Source organism: Phalacrocorax carbo, chromosome Z (assembly GCF_963921805.1).
Source record: "Phalacrocorax carbo chromosome Z, bPhaCar2.1, whole genome shotgun sequence".
NCBI lineage: Eukaryota > Metazoa > Chordata > Aves > Suliformes > Phalacrocoracidae > Phalacrocorax > Phalacrocorax carbo.
Genome location: NC_087548.1, coordinates 15,757,033 through 15,770,353, shown reverse-complemented (window position 1 = coordinate 15,770,353; position 13,321 = coordinate 15,757,033). Strand labels below are relative to the sequence as shown.

The window sequence follows — 13,321 nt, the reverse complement described above, 5'->3', positions numbered from 1 at the left end:
AATTTGATATCTATTTTTTTAGATACCAAGTATTTTCAGCATGAACTATGGATGGTAACAGATGTTCATACTGAAACTGCTATGGCTGTGATTCGATCCATGGCACGATTCATGGCTGCTTATTTCACAAATCAGCTGCTTTATATCTTCCCGCCACACAATGTTGACATCCTGCATCCACTTCACATCAAACAAGGTATTTTCTCTAAAAGCAGTTTAATTTGCTGCGCTTACCTTTTTTTTTTTTTTTTTTTTTTATATGTATATCAGTGCTGTCAGTTTGCTTTAACTTCATGTTATATAGTTTCAGGGCCATCAACTGTAAACACTCAGCCACTTCTGTGGGCAGCCTGTTCCAACCCCTGACAGCCATTTTGGTGAAGAGTTTTTTCCTATTAGCTAATCTAAACCTCCCCGGGTGCAATGTGAGGCCATTTCCTCTTACCCTATCACTCTTTACCTGGGAGAAGAGACCGACACCCACCGCTCTGCAACCTCCTTTCAGGTATTTGTAGAGGGCAGTAAGGTCTTCCCTCAGCCTCCTCTTCTCCAGACTAAACAACCCCAGTTTCCTTAGCCACTCCTCATAAGACCTCATAAGATTCTCCAGACCCTTTACCAGCTTCATTGCCCTTCCCTGGACACACTCCAGCAACTCAGAGAATCACAGAATGGTAGGGGTTGGAACGGACCTCTAGAGATCATCCTGAGCAGGGGACATAGAGCAGGGGGCACAGGAACGCGTCCAGTTGGGTTGTGAATGTCTCCAGGGAAGGAAACTCCACAACCTCCCTGGGCAGCCTGTTCCACTGCTCTGGCAACCTGACAGGAAGAAAGTTTTTTTTCTCATATCCAGGTGGAACTTTGTATGTTCAACCTTGTGCCCACTGCCCCTTGTCCTCTCATTGGGCAGTATTGAAAAGAGCCTAGTCCCATTGTCCTGACACCCCCTTTAGATATTTATAGGTGTTGATGAGAGTCCCCCGATAGTCTTCTCTTCTCCAGACTTAACAAGCTGAAGCCTTTCAGCCTTTCCTCATATGGGAGATGCTCCAGTCCTCTGATCATCTTGGTAGCTCTCTGCTGGACTTGCTCAAGCAGTTCCCTGTCCTTCTTAAACTGGGGAGCTCAGAACTGGACACAGTACTCCAAATGCAGTCTCACTAGGGCAGTGTCTTGTAGTGAGAGGGCCAAAACTGAACACAGTATTCAAGATGTGGCCTCACCAGTGCCCAGGACAACGGGACAGTCACTTCCTTACCCCTGGTGGCCACACTATTCCTGATACAAGCCAGGACGCTGTTGACCACCTTGGCCACCTGGGCACACTGCTGCCTCATACTGGCTGGCAACCAACACCCCCAGGGCCTTCTCCACCAGCCAGCTCTCCAGCCACTCTTCCCCAAGGCTGTAGCGCTGCATGGGATTGTTGTGACCCAAGTGCAGGACCCAACACTGAGCCTTGTTGAACCCTGTACAGCTGACCTCGGCGCATCGATCCAGCCTGTCCAGATTCCTCTGCAGAGCCTTCCTACCCTCAGCAGATCAACGCTCCCACCCAACTTTGTGTCCACTGCAAACTGACTGAGGGTGCACTTGATCACCTCGTACAGATCACTGATAAAGATATTAAAGAGAACTGGCCCCAATACTGAGCCCTGGGGAACACGGCTTGTGACCGGCTGCCAACTGGATTTAACCCTATTCACCACAACTCTTTGGGCCTGGCCTGGCTTTTTTACCCAGCGAAGGGTACACCTGTCTAAGCTGTGAGCAGCCAGTTTCTCCAGGAGGATGCTGGGGGAAATAGCATCCAAGGGCTTTACTAAAGTCCGGGTAGACAACATCCACAGCCTTTCCCTCATCCAGTAAGCAGGTCAGTTTGTCACAGGAGGAGATGAGGTTAGTCCATCAGAAGCAGGACCTGCCTTTCCTAAATCCGTGCTGACTGGGCCTAATCACCTAGTTGTGCTCTGCATGGCACATGATGGCAGTGAAGATGATCTGCTCCATAACCTTGCCTGGCACCATGGTCAGGCTGACAGGCCTGTTAGTTCTCTGGATCTTCCTGATCTGTCTTGTAGATGGGCGTCAACATTTGCTACCCTCAGTGCTACTGGCGTCTCCCTGGTTAGCCCGGTCTGCTGATAAATGATGGAGAGTGGCTTGGTGATCATTTCTGCCAGCTCCGTCAGTACCCTTGGGTGGATCCCATCCAGCCCCAGAGACCTGTGTGTGTCTAGTGGTGTAGCAGGTCACTAACCATTTCCCCTTGGATTATGGGGGCTCCATTCTGCTCCCCATCCCTGTCTTCCAGCTCAGGGGGCTGGGTGGGTACCCCGAGAACAACTGGTCTTACTGGTAAAGACTGAGGCAAAGAAGGCATTTAAGTACCTCAGCCTTTTCGTCATCCTTTGTTGCTGTATTTACCCCCACATCTAATAAAGACTGAAGATTTTCCTTAGCCCTCCTTTTGTTGCTAATGTATTTATAGAAACATCTTTTATTGTCTCATGTGGCAGATTAGGTTCTAGTTGGGATTTGGCTTTTCTGATTTGCTCCCTGCATAACCTCATGACATATTTGTAGTCATCCTGAGTTACCTGCCCCTTTGTCCAAAGGTCATAAACTCATGTTTCCTGAATTCCAGCCAAAGCTCTCTGTTCAGCCAGGCCAGTGGTCTTCCCTGCCTGCTCATCTTTTGGCCCAAGGGGATGGCCTGCTCTTGTGCCTTTAAGATTTCCTTCTTGAAGAATGTCCAGCCTTCCTGGACTGCTTTGCCCTTTAGGGCTGCCTCCCAATATATTGATTTCCCACCCTCCCCCCAATTTTTTTTTTTTGTTTTTCCCGTGCTTTGCGTTTAGTGATTTAAATCTGATATTCAGGTAAAAGGATGATGTATGGTCTTTTCACCTAAATTAAGCAACATTAGAATTTCATGGTTCTTGCACTACTTTTACGTAAATATGTAGCTGTGACTGACTTTGATCCTCCCAAAAGTGAGACAAAAGCAGTGCTTAACAAAGAGTTGAATTAGATCTGTGGTATTTTGTGACCCAAACTGAAAATCCAGAGGGAAGTATTTTTTGCTTACTTGACAGTCGAGCTCTTGGAAACCAAAATGCATCAGACACCATATCATCAGAACAAGTGGGAATATCAAGTTGGTTTATTGTCAAACTGTAGTTTAAGTCCTGCTTATCAGCATTTTTCTGAGAAGTAGTATTTATTACAGTGGGTGGTTTATCTGTTTTCTGCAGTAGATTTTGTTTAAAGATTGTCGTTGTTAGGAAATTTTTGGTTTCAGAGTTAATTTTTGAAAGTGATTTAATGTCCACAGGAATGAAGAGTTACTCAGGAGTATTTTAAGTGCTGTACTAGTAAGTTGATATTATAATGCCAGATATTTCCCTACAATACTAACGTATTTTCATTTATTAGATATTCTGCAGTATATTTGAATACATTGACTATTTTTAATGTTTTTGTACTACAACATGCACTCGTATGTATTTCTTCATGGCCTTTTGGATGTTTTAATCAGACAACTTTCCAGATAAAACCTACAAAATAAGGTCTTGCATTGATCAAAGGTCTTGCATTGATCAAAGGTCCATGTACATGGACAATCTTGGAAGAAATGCATTGCATAAGCTGGATTAGTGTGAATATTTCCCTAAATAATGTCATAGCCTCAACAGTAACCAGAAGCTGTGAGAGAAGCAAATAACTCCTTAGAGTTAATGTTGATCAGCACCTCTCCAGGAAAACCAGGAAGTAAAACCCTGGAAAACAAATTTAAACCTCAAGAAATAAGAAGATATTAAATTTGTCTTCAGTTTGTCCTGATACACTCTCTTAAAAATACGTACTGTTTTTTCTCAAAAATGCACTGTAGCTTTCTGTCTTCTCCAATAAGCAGCACAGTGAGCACAAACAAGATGGGTATACTAGGAAAACTCAGAATTTCCATTTATCTCAGCTGTACCCTCTGGAATATCCTAAGCATATGTAGCATACTTGCAAATGTTCCATCAGTGTGATTAAATCTTTGAAGTAAGAATAACCGACAAGTTCTGCACGTGCTCAGATATCCCACATTATTAAGCAGAAGAATAGCCTGCTCTGACCTCACTATTATACAATAGCATGAGCTGCATCTGCCTGCTGTAGGTAAACCCCAAAGTGTGCCTCTAATAAGGTAAAGAGTAATTCTACATTGAGAGGAATCCAAAAGCAATGTGAACATATGATTTCTAGATTATTCATCTGATAGCATGCATATTAAAATGTAAAATATGTTTTTGGTGTCATAGATTTATCTCCTCGTATTATTCCGCTGCAACACACTTTGGTTACCAGAGCTGTCAGGGACCAGAACCTTTCATCTGTATGGACAGCTGAATATGCTCTTGATTTGTTCTTTATCGGTGGACTCATTCCAGAGTCTGTGTGGTTAACACACAGACTTGGGGACTGGAAACTGTCTGCTTCAATTGGTATGGCCTACCAGCTGTATTGTCAGAACTCTGATGAATTCTCAAGGTAAATTTGAGCTTGGAATTAGTATACTGTATTTGGTTAATGTTATTTGCATGAAGTTTTTTGTTACAAGACATATTCTTTGCCTCAAAAATTGATATTCCCCAACTCCTAGTAAGTGTAAGACCTAATGTGTTAAGATGATTTATTTTGTCTTAGATATTTGTTTAACGGAGTTTCACTAGCTTATGTATTTGGTTTACTTTCTTATTAACGAACAGTGTCTTTTTATACTTTCAGACTGAAAACCACAGAGTGTCACCTGCCGTTAAGCTTGTCACCAATGCAGACTTTTCAGGAAAAGTTACAGTCTTTGTTAGGACAGCCAGTAACTTCTGAAACATCAGGAGGTATTAAATACAAGCAGTTTACAGGTACATAAAACTATAAATAATTGTGTTTATTTTTCATGGAATTTCACTGCATATTCTGTGTTATATGCTGTCTTAAAAAGAAACAATTACCTCATCTTCTCCAATGTGTGCATTACTGTTATAATGTATTCAAACACTTTAATTTTATAGGGGTTTGGGTTTGGGCTTTGATCATTCTAAAAATGCACTGCATTATCAATCTTGTCTTCTTTGTGCATATCAGCCAAAACCTTATTTGACTATATTTGATATTAACTTCAGTTTGGAGGAAAACTGAAGCTTTGTTAGAACAAACAGAAAAAACTCTGAAGCAAATGGGAATGTATTAACATTATGGAAAGTATCACCACACTTAAAATAGTTACAAGATGGTGTTCAATTTTGCCTTTCCTTTCTGTTAAAGGGGGAAGGGGTGCATAGGTGACAGCTCCATGACTGCATGTCCAACAGCTAGCCAAGCTGTAAATGTATTCCCAGTAAGCACATACGCAACACCTCTATACTGCTGACCGCACAGATCAACACCTACATATGTGCTCAGCAATTGCACAAACAGCACCAACACTCCTACCCCCTTTCCCTCTCTTGTTGGTCAGGATGAAGGTCTGCATACGCATACCTATGTGTACAATGTGGATCCCTCCAGTAGCAGTGCTTAGACCCAGTAGCTGAGTCTTCCAAAATACTGGTGTCTGCATATATGAGCTCCCGAAGTCCCAGCCCCACTCCATTTTCTAGTACGGATGTACTTGAGGTACCCTCTTCCCTCTGTGTACATACTGTCTGCACACCCCCACAGTAGCTGGCGTTGAATATACAGTCCATCCAGTAGCTAGCGGGTCTGGAATCCTCAGTCTTTCCAGGTGCCTCACCCTTAGAGACACACACACCTGTGCACACACAGTCTTTCTGGCAGGTGGTCATGACTCCATTGGTCCCTCCAGTATCCAGATCCCCTTGTCTTGCCCTTAGAGACATGCAGACTCAAGCGTGTCTCCCAGTCATCTCTCCAGCAGTTGGCCAGGTCTTCACCAGTCCCTCCAGTCACTGCCGCCTCCTGTGGCCTCACTCGTGCAGGAGTGATATGAACACACCCCTAGCTCCCAGGATACTTCATTTACTCATTGGTTAGTCTGAGTTGATATTTGCTAGCACTCACACATTTGCTTACATAGGCTCACTTGCTCCAGTTGCTGGCACTGGATATATGGGCACTCTCATCCGTGGTCCCGCTCCAGTTGCTGGCACTTGATTTGACTTAACTCCAGTCTGTGCAGTTGCTAGCATCCCAGACACAGGCTTTCTGATCTGTAGTCCTGCTCCACACAGAACAGAGAGTCCCTCACCCTGGAAAATAGGTATGTTCTGACAGGGCCTGATGGAGGTGAGGCTGGTTTTTTTCCAAAAGATCCTATAATGAGCCTTGTGCAATCCCCAAAAGCTCTTCCCCAGCATCTTAATAGTATGTGCTATGCTTATTGACAGTAACACCTCTCAAGCCAAAAGGTACTGAAAAGAGCCACTCCCATTGACTCATCTTCCTGAGTTTTGTACCTGGACATGGGCTCATGGCTCTTCTGGGAAGGGCCTGGACAGGGTGTCCATGCCTCAGCATGATTTGCTGTTGTGCATCTCTGGGTGTGTGGAGATGAGAGTTGATTTATCTACTGTGAGTAGATGGCTCTAGGTATTACTCGGGTTCCCCTACCTCCTGCTGTCTCTGTGCTTCTTTGTGTGTGTGTATACAAGCTTTTTATCACATAACCTAACTTAATACTTTACTGCTGAAATTCCCCCAATTGGCTAGATCAATCAGCCTTTGTTTACATTTTACAGAAAGGTTACTGGCATGATCTCTATTCCTTACTCTCTTTTTGTGTGTTTGGAAACCATGGTTCAAGTTCCTGTCAGCAGGTGGATGTTAATTAATCGTTAAGCCATATCCTGAGTACTGTGTAGATTCTTCATTTGTATCACAGAATCACAGGTTGGAAGGGACCTCAGGGATCATCTAGTCCAACCTTTCTAGGAAGAGCAGAGTCTAAACAAGACGGCCCAGCACCTTGTCCAGACGACTCTTGAAGGTGTCCAACGTGGCCGAGTCAACCACTTCCCTGGGGAGATTATTCCAATGCTTGACTGTCCTCACTGTGAAAAATTTTCCTCTGGTGTCCAATTGGAATCTCCCCAGGAGCAACTTGTGTCCATTCCTCCTTGTCCTCTCCATGGGACTCCGTGTAAAAAGGGAGTCTCCATCTTCTTTGTAGCTACCCCTTAAGTACTGGTACATGGTGATGAGATCCCCTCTGAGCCTCCCTCCTTTTCTCAAGGCTGAACAAACCCAGTTCTCCCAGCCTATCCTCATATGGCAGCTTCCCAGTCCTTTGATCATCTTGGTGGCCCTTCTCTGGACCCCTTCCAGCCTGTCCACATCCTTTTTGTGGAGCAGGGACCAGAACTGTACACAGTACTCCAGGTGTGGCCTGACAAGCACTGAGTAGAGCAGGATACTTACTTCTTTCTCTCTGCTGGCGATGTCCTTTTTGATGCAACCCAGCGTCCTGTTGGCCTTCTTGGCCGCAGCAGCACACTGTTCACTCATGTTGAGCTTTCTGTCCACCAGGACCCTGCGTCCCTCTCCACAGAGCTGCTCTCCAGCCAGGTGGATCCCAGTCTGTGCTGCACTCCCGGGTTATGTTTTCCCAGGTGCCTGATCTTACACTTGTCCTTGTTGAACTTCATAAGGTTCTTGTTGGTCCACTCTTCCAGCCTATCCAGATCTCCCTGCAGAGCAGCTCTCCCTTCTGGAGTGTTTACTTTGCCACTTGGTGTCATCAGCAAACTTCATCAGGCTACACTTGATGCTGGTATCCAGATCACTTAAAGATGTTGAATAACATTAGGCCCAATATCGATCCCTGGGGGACTCCACTAGTAACAGGTTGCCAGTTTGAGAAAGAGCTATTTACCACCACCCTTTGGGTGCGGCCTGTCAGCCAGTTCCCCACCCACTGCACAGACCACTTGTCTAGGCCATAACGCATTAGTTTCTCCAGGAGAAGGCTGTGGGGGACCGTATCAAAGGCCTTGGAGAAGTCCAGGTGACAATGTCCACCACCCGCCCCATGTCAACCAAGCAAGTCACTTTGTCATAGAAGGCCACCAGGTTAGTCAAGCACGGTCTGCCTTTAGTGAAGCCGTGTTGGCTTTTCCCAATCACGTGCTTCATTTGACGTGTACTCACTTCTTCATTTGTACTCATTTCCCAGGATTTTATTTCAGACACACACACACACATACGCTGTATATAACAATCTGTAAGTATGATATGTAGTGGAAAGATTTGGCAGCACATACTTGGCAGACGAGGAGGAGTAATAATGGAAGTAGAGCAGTATAATATGCGAATTTTAGGAACTTTAATGAGGTATGTTAAAGGTCCTGCTATTTCTAGGAGATGAGGAAAAAATGTGATAATTTGTAAAAGAGATCAAGCAAATACATTTCCCTTTATCACCATGCTCACTGATAAAAGAGTTGTTGCAGTCATTACTAATATTACATCTAGTTTATGCCTACTTGGTGAGAATGATTTGCTAGAATTTTATGCCATGCAAATACATGGCTGAGAAGTTCACTTCTCTGTCAAGAAAGGCAATAGCTTACTCCTTAATGTGGCAAAAAGGTAGAATTAATAATGGAATGCTGTTTTTAAATGTGAGAGATCTTACCTTAAAGCAAGTAGAAGTGGTTTATACATTGTAATAGATGAATGCAAATTCTAAGAACGTAGCCTCATAATTTCAGAGGGAAGGCCATGTATTAATTGAGTCAATTAATTCATCAGTTCTGTGCTTAATATTTTGTAGATCCCATTGAAGAGGAAGATGCAAATGCTCTTTATAGTTCAATACAGGAACTACTGAAAGCAGCTGTTATGGCAGATGCTGATATTCTCTCAGACACATTCCAGCTTTTGATAGATTCTGCCAAGGATCTTAGCAGAAAATTGTATGGTTTAGTTCCAGATGGGCTTTATCTTCCAGCACCACCATTATACTGTCCTCAGCCAGCTTCTCTCAATGAAGTAAGCATGCGTGATGGAAGTTTCTTGGATCTTTTGTTTGAATGTATTTATGAAATATGGTCTTTATTCTGGTTCCTTTTCAGCTCATTTTTCTGTCTATTTTTTACATACTCGTTTGTTTACTTAAGTAGCACCGTAGTGATAAGAATGTGTGTGCCTCTGTGTTTTTTCCGTAAAGGATGCTCTAAAAGGAAGGGAAATATTCTTAGGAGAAAAACAACATTTAGGTCAGATTCCTTATTTTTTATGTCCTTTCTAATTTTGAGGCTTGTTTTTGTCTTTGAATTTTCATTTTTCAGGAAGACTGCAATGACATTCTTTTAAAAATTGAGAGAGAAAGTCGTCAGAAAGTGTCAGGAGTCCTTCAGCGAATTATCTTGCTCTTCAGGGCTGCTTGTTGTTCTTGCCCTGCAGCACAGTGGTATATCGCAAAACTGAAGCAGGCAAGAAAAGTTATGCAAAAAGTAAGCATTTAACTTGTTTTTTTGTAGCTTGGTTATCAGTAGTAAATATTACTGAGAAGCTTGCAATTGCATTGCAGAAGCATTCAGTTTCATCTGGCCCTTGATGTTCAATTTTTTAATGTGTTGTCTTCTAGTTTTATATTCCATGTTATTTTAGTTCTTTTAGGAAACCAGAACTTAAAAATATAGGGTGTCCACTTAATAGAAGTGTCTCCTTCTACGTGTCTTTCTGTATCTACTTGGTAACATACAAACTCATTCTTTGGCCATTTGAAAGAAGCGATTTTAATTGGGAGTGAGTTAGAGCTGTCAACTGCAAGTGTGTTCCAGATCACTTAGGGTTGAATATGTAACAGAGAACATGATACTTGCGGCAAAGCGGACATCGTAGTGTACAGAGCACCGGACTTGTAAGATCTCATTCTTCTCATGCATTTTGTTTGCACAGAACCAAGCTCAGAATATACTAATAAAAATTTTGTGCGTAACCTTAGGCTTTTCTTCGGTCATTGTTACCCAGCCACTTACAGAAGGTTGACTTGCTACAGAAGGGGGCGAGTGTGACTGTCTGACTTCCCTCATCTCCCCACACCAGCATTTATGCAGTGATCCAGATCTGGAACTGGTCTGACTGACAGATATTTCCTTCTTTTGCCCATTACATGGTCTCACATAATGCTTAATGCCGACATGGGGAGGTGATCAGAAGTAGCAGCTGAAACAGGAGGGAGAACTAGTCTGCCGTGGTTGACAGCAGCCTGGACTATGCTGGATTAAGCTGGTTTCTTAATTGTGGTCTTAGTTCTTTTTATGACTACCACGAAATACAAGAGCAAAAAGTATGAGTATTATGAGTACCATGCAGACAAAGGCATTTTTTTGTGCCGTAGCTCATGCTAAATGTATTCCTTTAAATGAATTTTCGGAATACTGATTTGAGGAAAATGGAAAGCAAGCTTATGGGAACTTTACTTACCTGGTTAATATACTGCTATAACTGAGAGGCTGTACATTTAGTAGTGATACATACAAAACTTTAACTGATTTTTACTTCGACGTGCAAACAAAATTTGTTGATACATGTCAAAATTGGCAGGTTATATTTAAATAATCATTTATTTATTTTTACTGTGTATAGATTCGAATGAAAGGATCTCTTCCTTCACTGAGTCCATTCCCAGAGACTTTGCTTCACTACTCCAATTTCCAGACTGTTTTCTGTACATCTACATCTACATCTTCTGGAGACCATCAGTTTGATGACATTACCTGTAAAATTTTAGGTCTGTATGCAATAAAATAGAATAATTTAAGGCTGGAAGAAAGAACACAAGTGAGAATCCACAGGTGCAAAGAAACTTACTAGCACGAAATAGTACACTGCAGTGTGTGCAGAAACACATTCTCTTTCCAGCTTTTATGTTGGTTATAAAAGCTCTTCATCTGAAAGCTGCTGTTCTGGATTGTTGTGTGTGTTACAGATCTCACAGATGTGAAAAAAATGATGAACACTAAGTGGGACTAAAGTGCTCTAGCTGCAGTGCACTATTGAAGACTCAAGAATGAGTAATTTTTTCTTTCATTGTTGTTAAGATAATGTTAATTCCTTTCTTCTATCTAAAAATCTGAAGCTGTTTTATTTCATTTATTTAAATAGAATCTCACCAAATTGTATGCTTGTGTCATAGGTTGGTTCAGAGAGCTATGTGCATTGTGTTGGATGTTTCACGTTCGTGAAAGATTATCTGACAACTGTAGGCGATACCAAGCTGCAAGGGAAAATATTAACAATAAGAAGGTAATTATAGTACTAAAATAGTAAAGATAAATTTTAATTGCATAAAGCTGTAAGAAGAATTCTAAAGATATGCAGTATATTTCTGTGAGAACACTTAGCATAGTGCTAGTTTCTACACTTGTTGTCTAGATAAAGTATTTACTTTTTTTTTTCCATTAGATTAAGTTGTTTTGGTTGTTTCCCAACCAATGTATATTTAACGCACCAAAAAGTGTTATACATTGTTTTTCAGAAAGAGTAATGAAAAGTAGTAAAGTTTAATTATTTTTTCTTTACTTATACCCTCATTGACTGATGTCAGAGGTCAAGGAAGAAAAAGAGAGAAACTACTGGCATTATGATATTCGTGATATATGCTGTAACAGTACAGATACTGATTTTTTGTCCTTTGTAGTCTAGCAACTCAGCTGTCCTTATCAAAGGTTGCATCCTTTTTAAAAAAAATCCAAATTTCTCTTCACCAGAAAAATCAAGCTTCACATGAACAGGGTGGTTCTGTTTCAAAGAGCAGAATATTCTGATTTTGATGTGCTTTATGCGATAGTGACAGAAATAACTTACGATCACTTTAATACACTGTAAAACTATTTACTTGATCTGGTAATTCAGTATATTTAATCAGTTATGGCTAGTTTAATCAAACTCTTACATTTTGCTCTAAATGACTGCAAACAGACTCTTCAGCAGAGTGTTTATGGAATTCTTTTTTCCCTTTTTTTTTTTTTGATATAAGTTATGGTCCATTACAACCTTGATCTGTCTCCTAGCATTGTATACTTCTCTGCCTGACTGTTAAATTAGCTGGTTTTATTTTCTGTTGGCTAAGGAAGAGTCATTCCAATTTGCAATATATTAATAATTTAGCTGATATGTTTTTCATATCAATATTTCTATAGTGAGGTGGGTTTTTTTTAGGATCTGAAGAAGAATGAATATGATGCCTCCACAGCTGAGCATTGTCTGAATGCAGTGGAGTGGGCTTGTCGAATGCTTCCTTTCTGCAGGTTCATGAATGTTGAAGAATTAGTCCAAGACGTAATTTTAAGTCTGCTTGGAGAATTACCACCAGTGAAAAAGGTAGAAAACATTAAAGCTACAACAAAATCAATAGAGATTATCACAAATGTTTCTTCTCCTTTTAAGTGCTGCTGGGTAGACTTTGTGGTGGTGTAAGTTCTGTTGGAAGTTATACCTTATTATGTGTTAGCCACTTGAAAAGATCTTTTATTCTGTGCAGGTGGCAGAGATTTTCGTAAAAGCATTTCCTAATCCTGAGGATATAAGAGTTCCATTGAGAGACAAGTATCATGGTCTTCAGCAGCGACTCAGACACAGTGTTGTTAAAGGTAGTGTACATCCTTCTTCAGGAGATAGTAAATGAATTTTCTCCGTTACCCTACTTACTAATTAACTTCTGCCAATACCTTCTTTCATACCCCATGTGAAACAATTATTACAGTTTTCAGTTAGACAACTTTGAGTGAGTTTTGTGGCAAATTCTTTATTTTCTTTCTGATATGTCTGTACCAACAGAATGTAAGAACTTGTAAGTTGATGGTGTTCCTTCACTTTATCACAGTTTCTGTCTGTATTTCTAAATGGCTATAATTTATGATGATTCAAAGTTCATTTATGTCTCAGTTCAAGAGAATAAGTAGAAACTGAGAAGCCTGCATTTAAAATCTCATTGTTTTCTTTTTTGGGTAGGTCCTGAAAGTGAAGAAATTATGTCAGTTGTCATACAAGCTACTGAAAAAGGGAGGATGAAGGCCTTGAGACGTGTAATGAGGAACATAGGCCCCATAGAAATTAATATTTGGGAGCCAGCAGAAGAGGGAGCAGCAGATGATGAGGAACAATGTTATGACAGATTCTCATTAGGCACTAGTTTAAGCAGAAGCACACTTACTGATCTTGGGATTTCTCAGGTATATAGTGATGCAGACACTGCAGATACACTTTCTGATGGTTTGCTTACTGAAGGAATGAGTGCTCAAACACCTTCACTCCAAAGGTATGGAAAAAAATGCAGCAGAAAGCTTTCTATTTAAGGAAA

At 41.3% G+C, this 13,321-nt stretch overlaps 1 protein-coding gene across 8 annotated transcripts in view; it reads left to right on the top strand.

The window, feature by feature from the left end:
- CPLANE1 (ciliogenesis and planar polarity effector complex subunit 1) overlaps positions 1-13,321 on the top strand; it is a 62,307-nt gene that overhangs the window by 18,082 nt on the left and 30,904 nt on the right. For all 8 annotated transcript variants that reach the window (XM_064439472.1, XM_064439471.1, XM_064439473.1 and 5 more), the window contains exons 16-25: positions 23-196; positions 4,317-4,545; positions 4,783-4,916; positions 8,786-9,003; positions 9,303-9,467; positions 10,606-10,750; positions 11,156-11,265; positions 12,181-12,342; positions 12,503-12,611; positions 12,973-13,279. In XM_064439472.1, the coding sequence (XP_064295542.1) occupies positions 23-196; positions 4,317-4,545; positions 4,783-4,916; positions 8,786-9,003; positions 9,303-9,467; positions 10,606-10,750; positions 11,156-11,265; positions 12,181-12,342; positions 12,503-12,611; positions 12,973-13,279 (1,753 nt within the window). The remainder of the gene's footprint in view (positions 1-22; positions 197-4,316; positions 4,546-4,782; positions 4,917-8,785; positions 9,004-9,302; positions 9,468-10,605; positions 10,751-11,155; positions 11,266-12,180; positions 12,343-12,502; positions 12,612-12,972; positions 13,280-13,321) is intronic.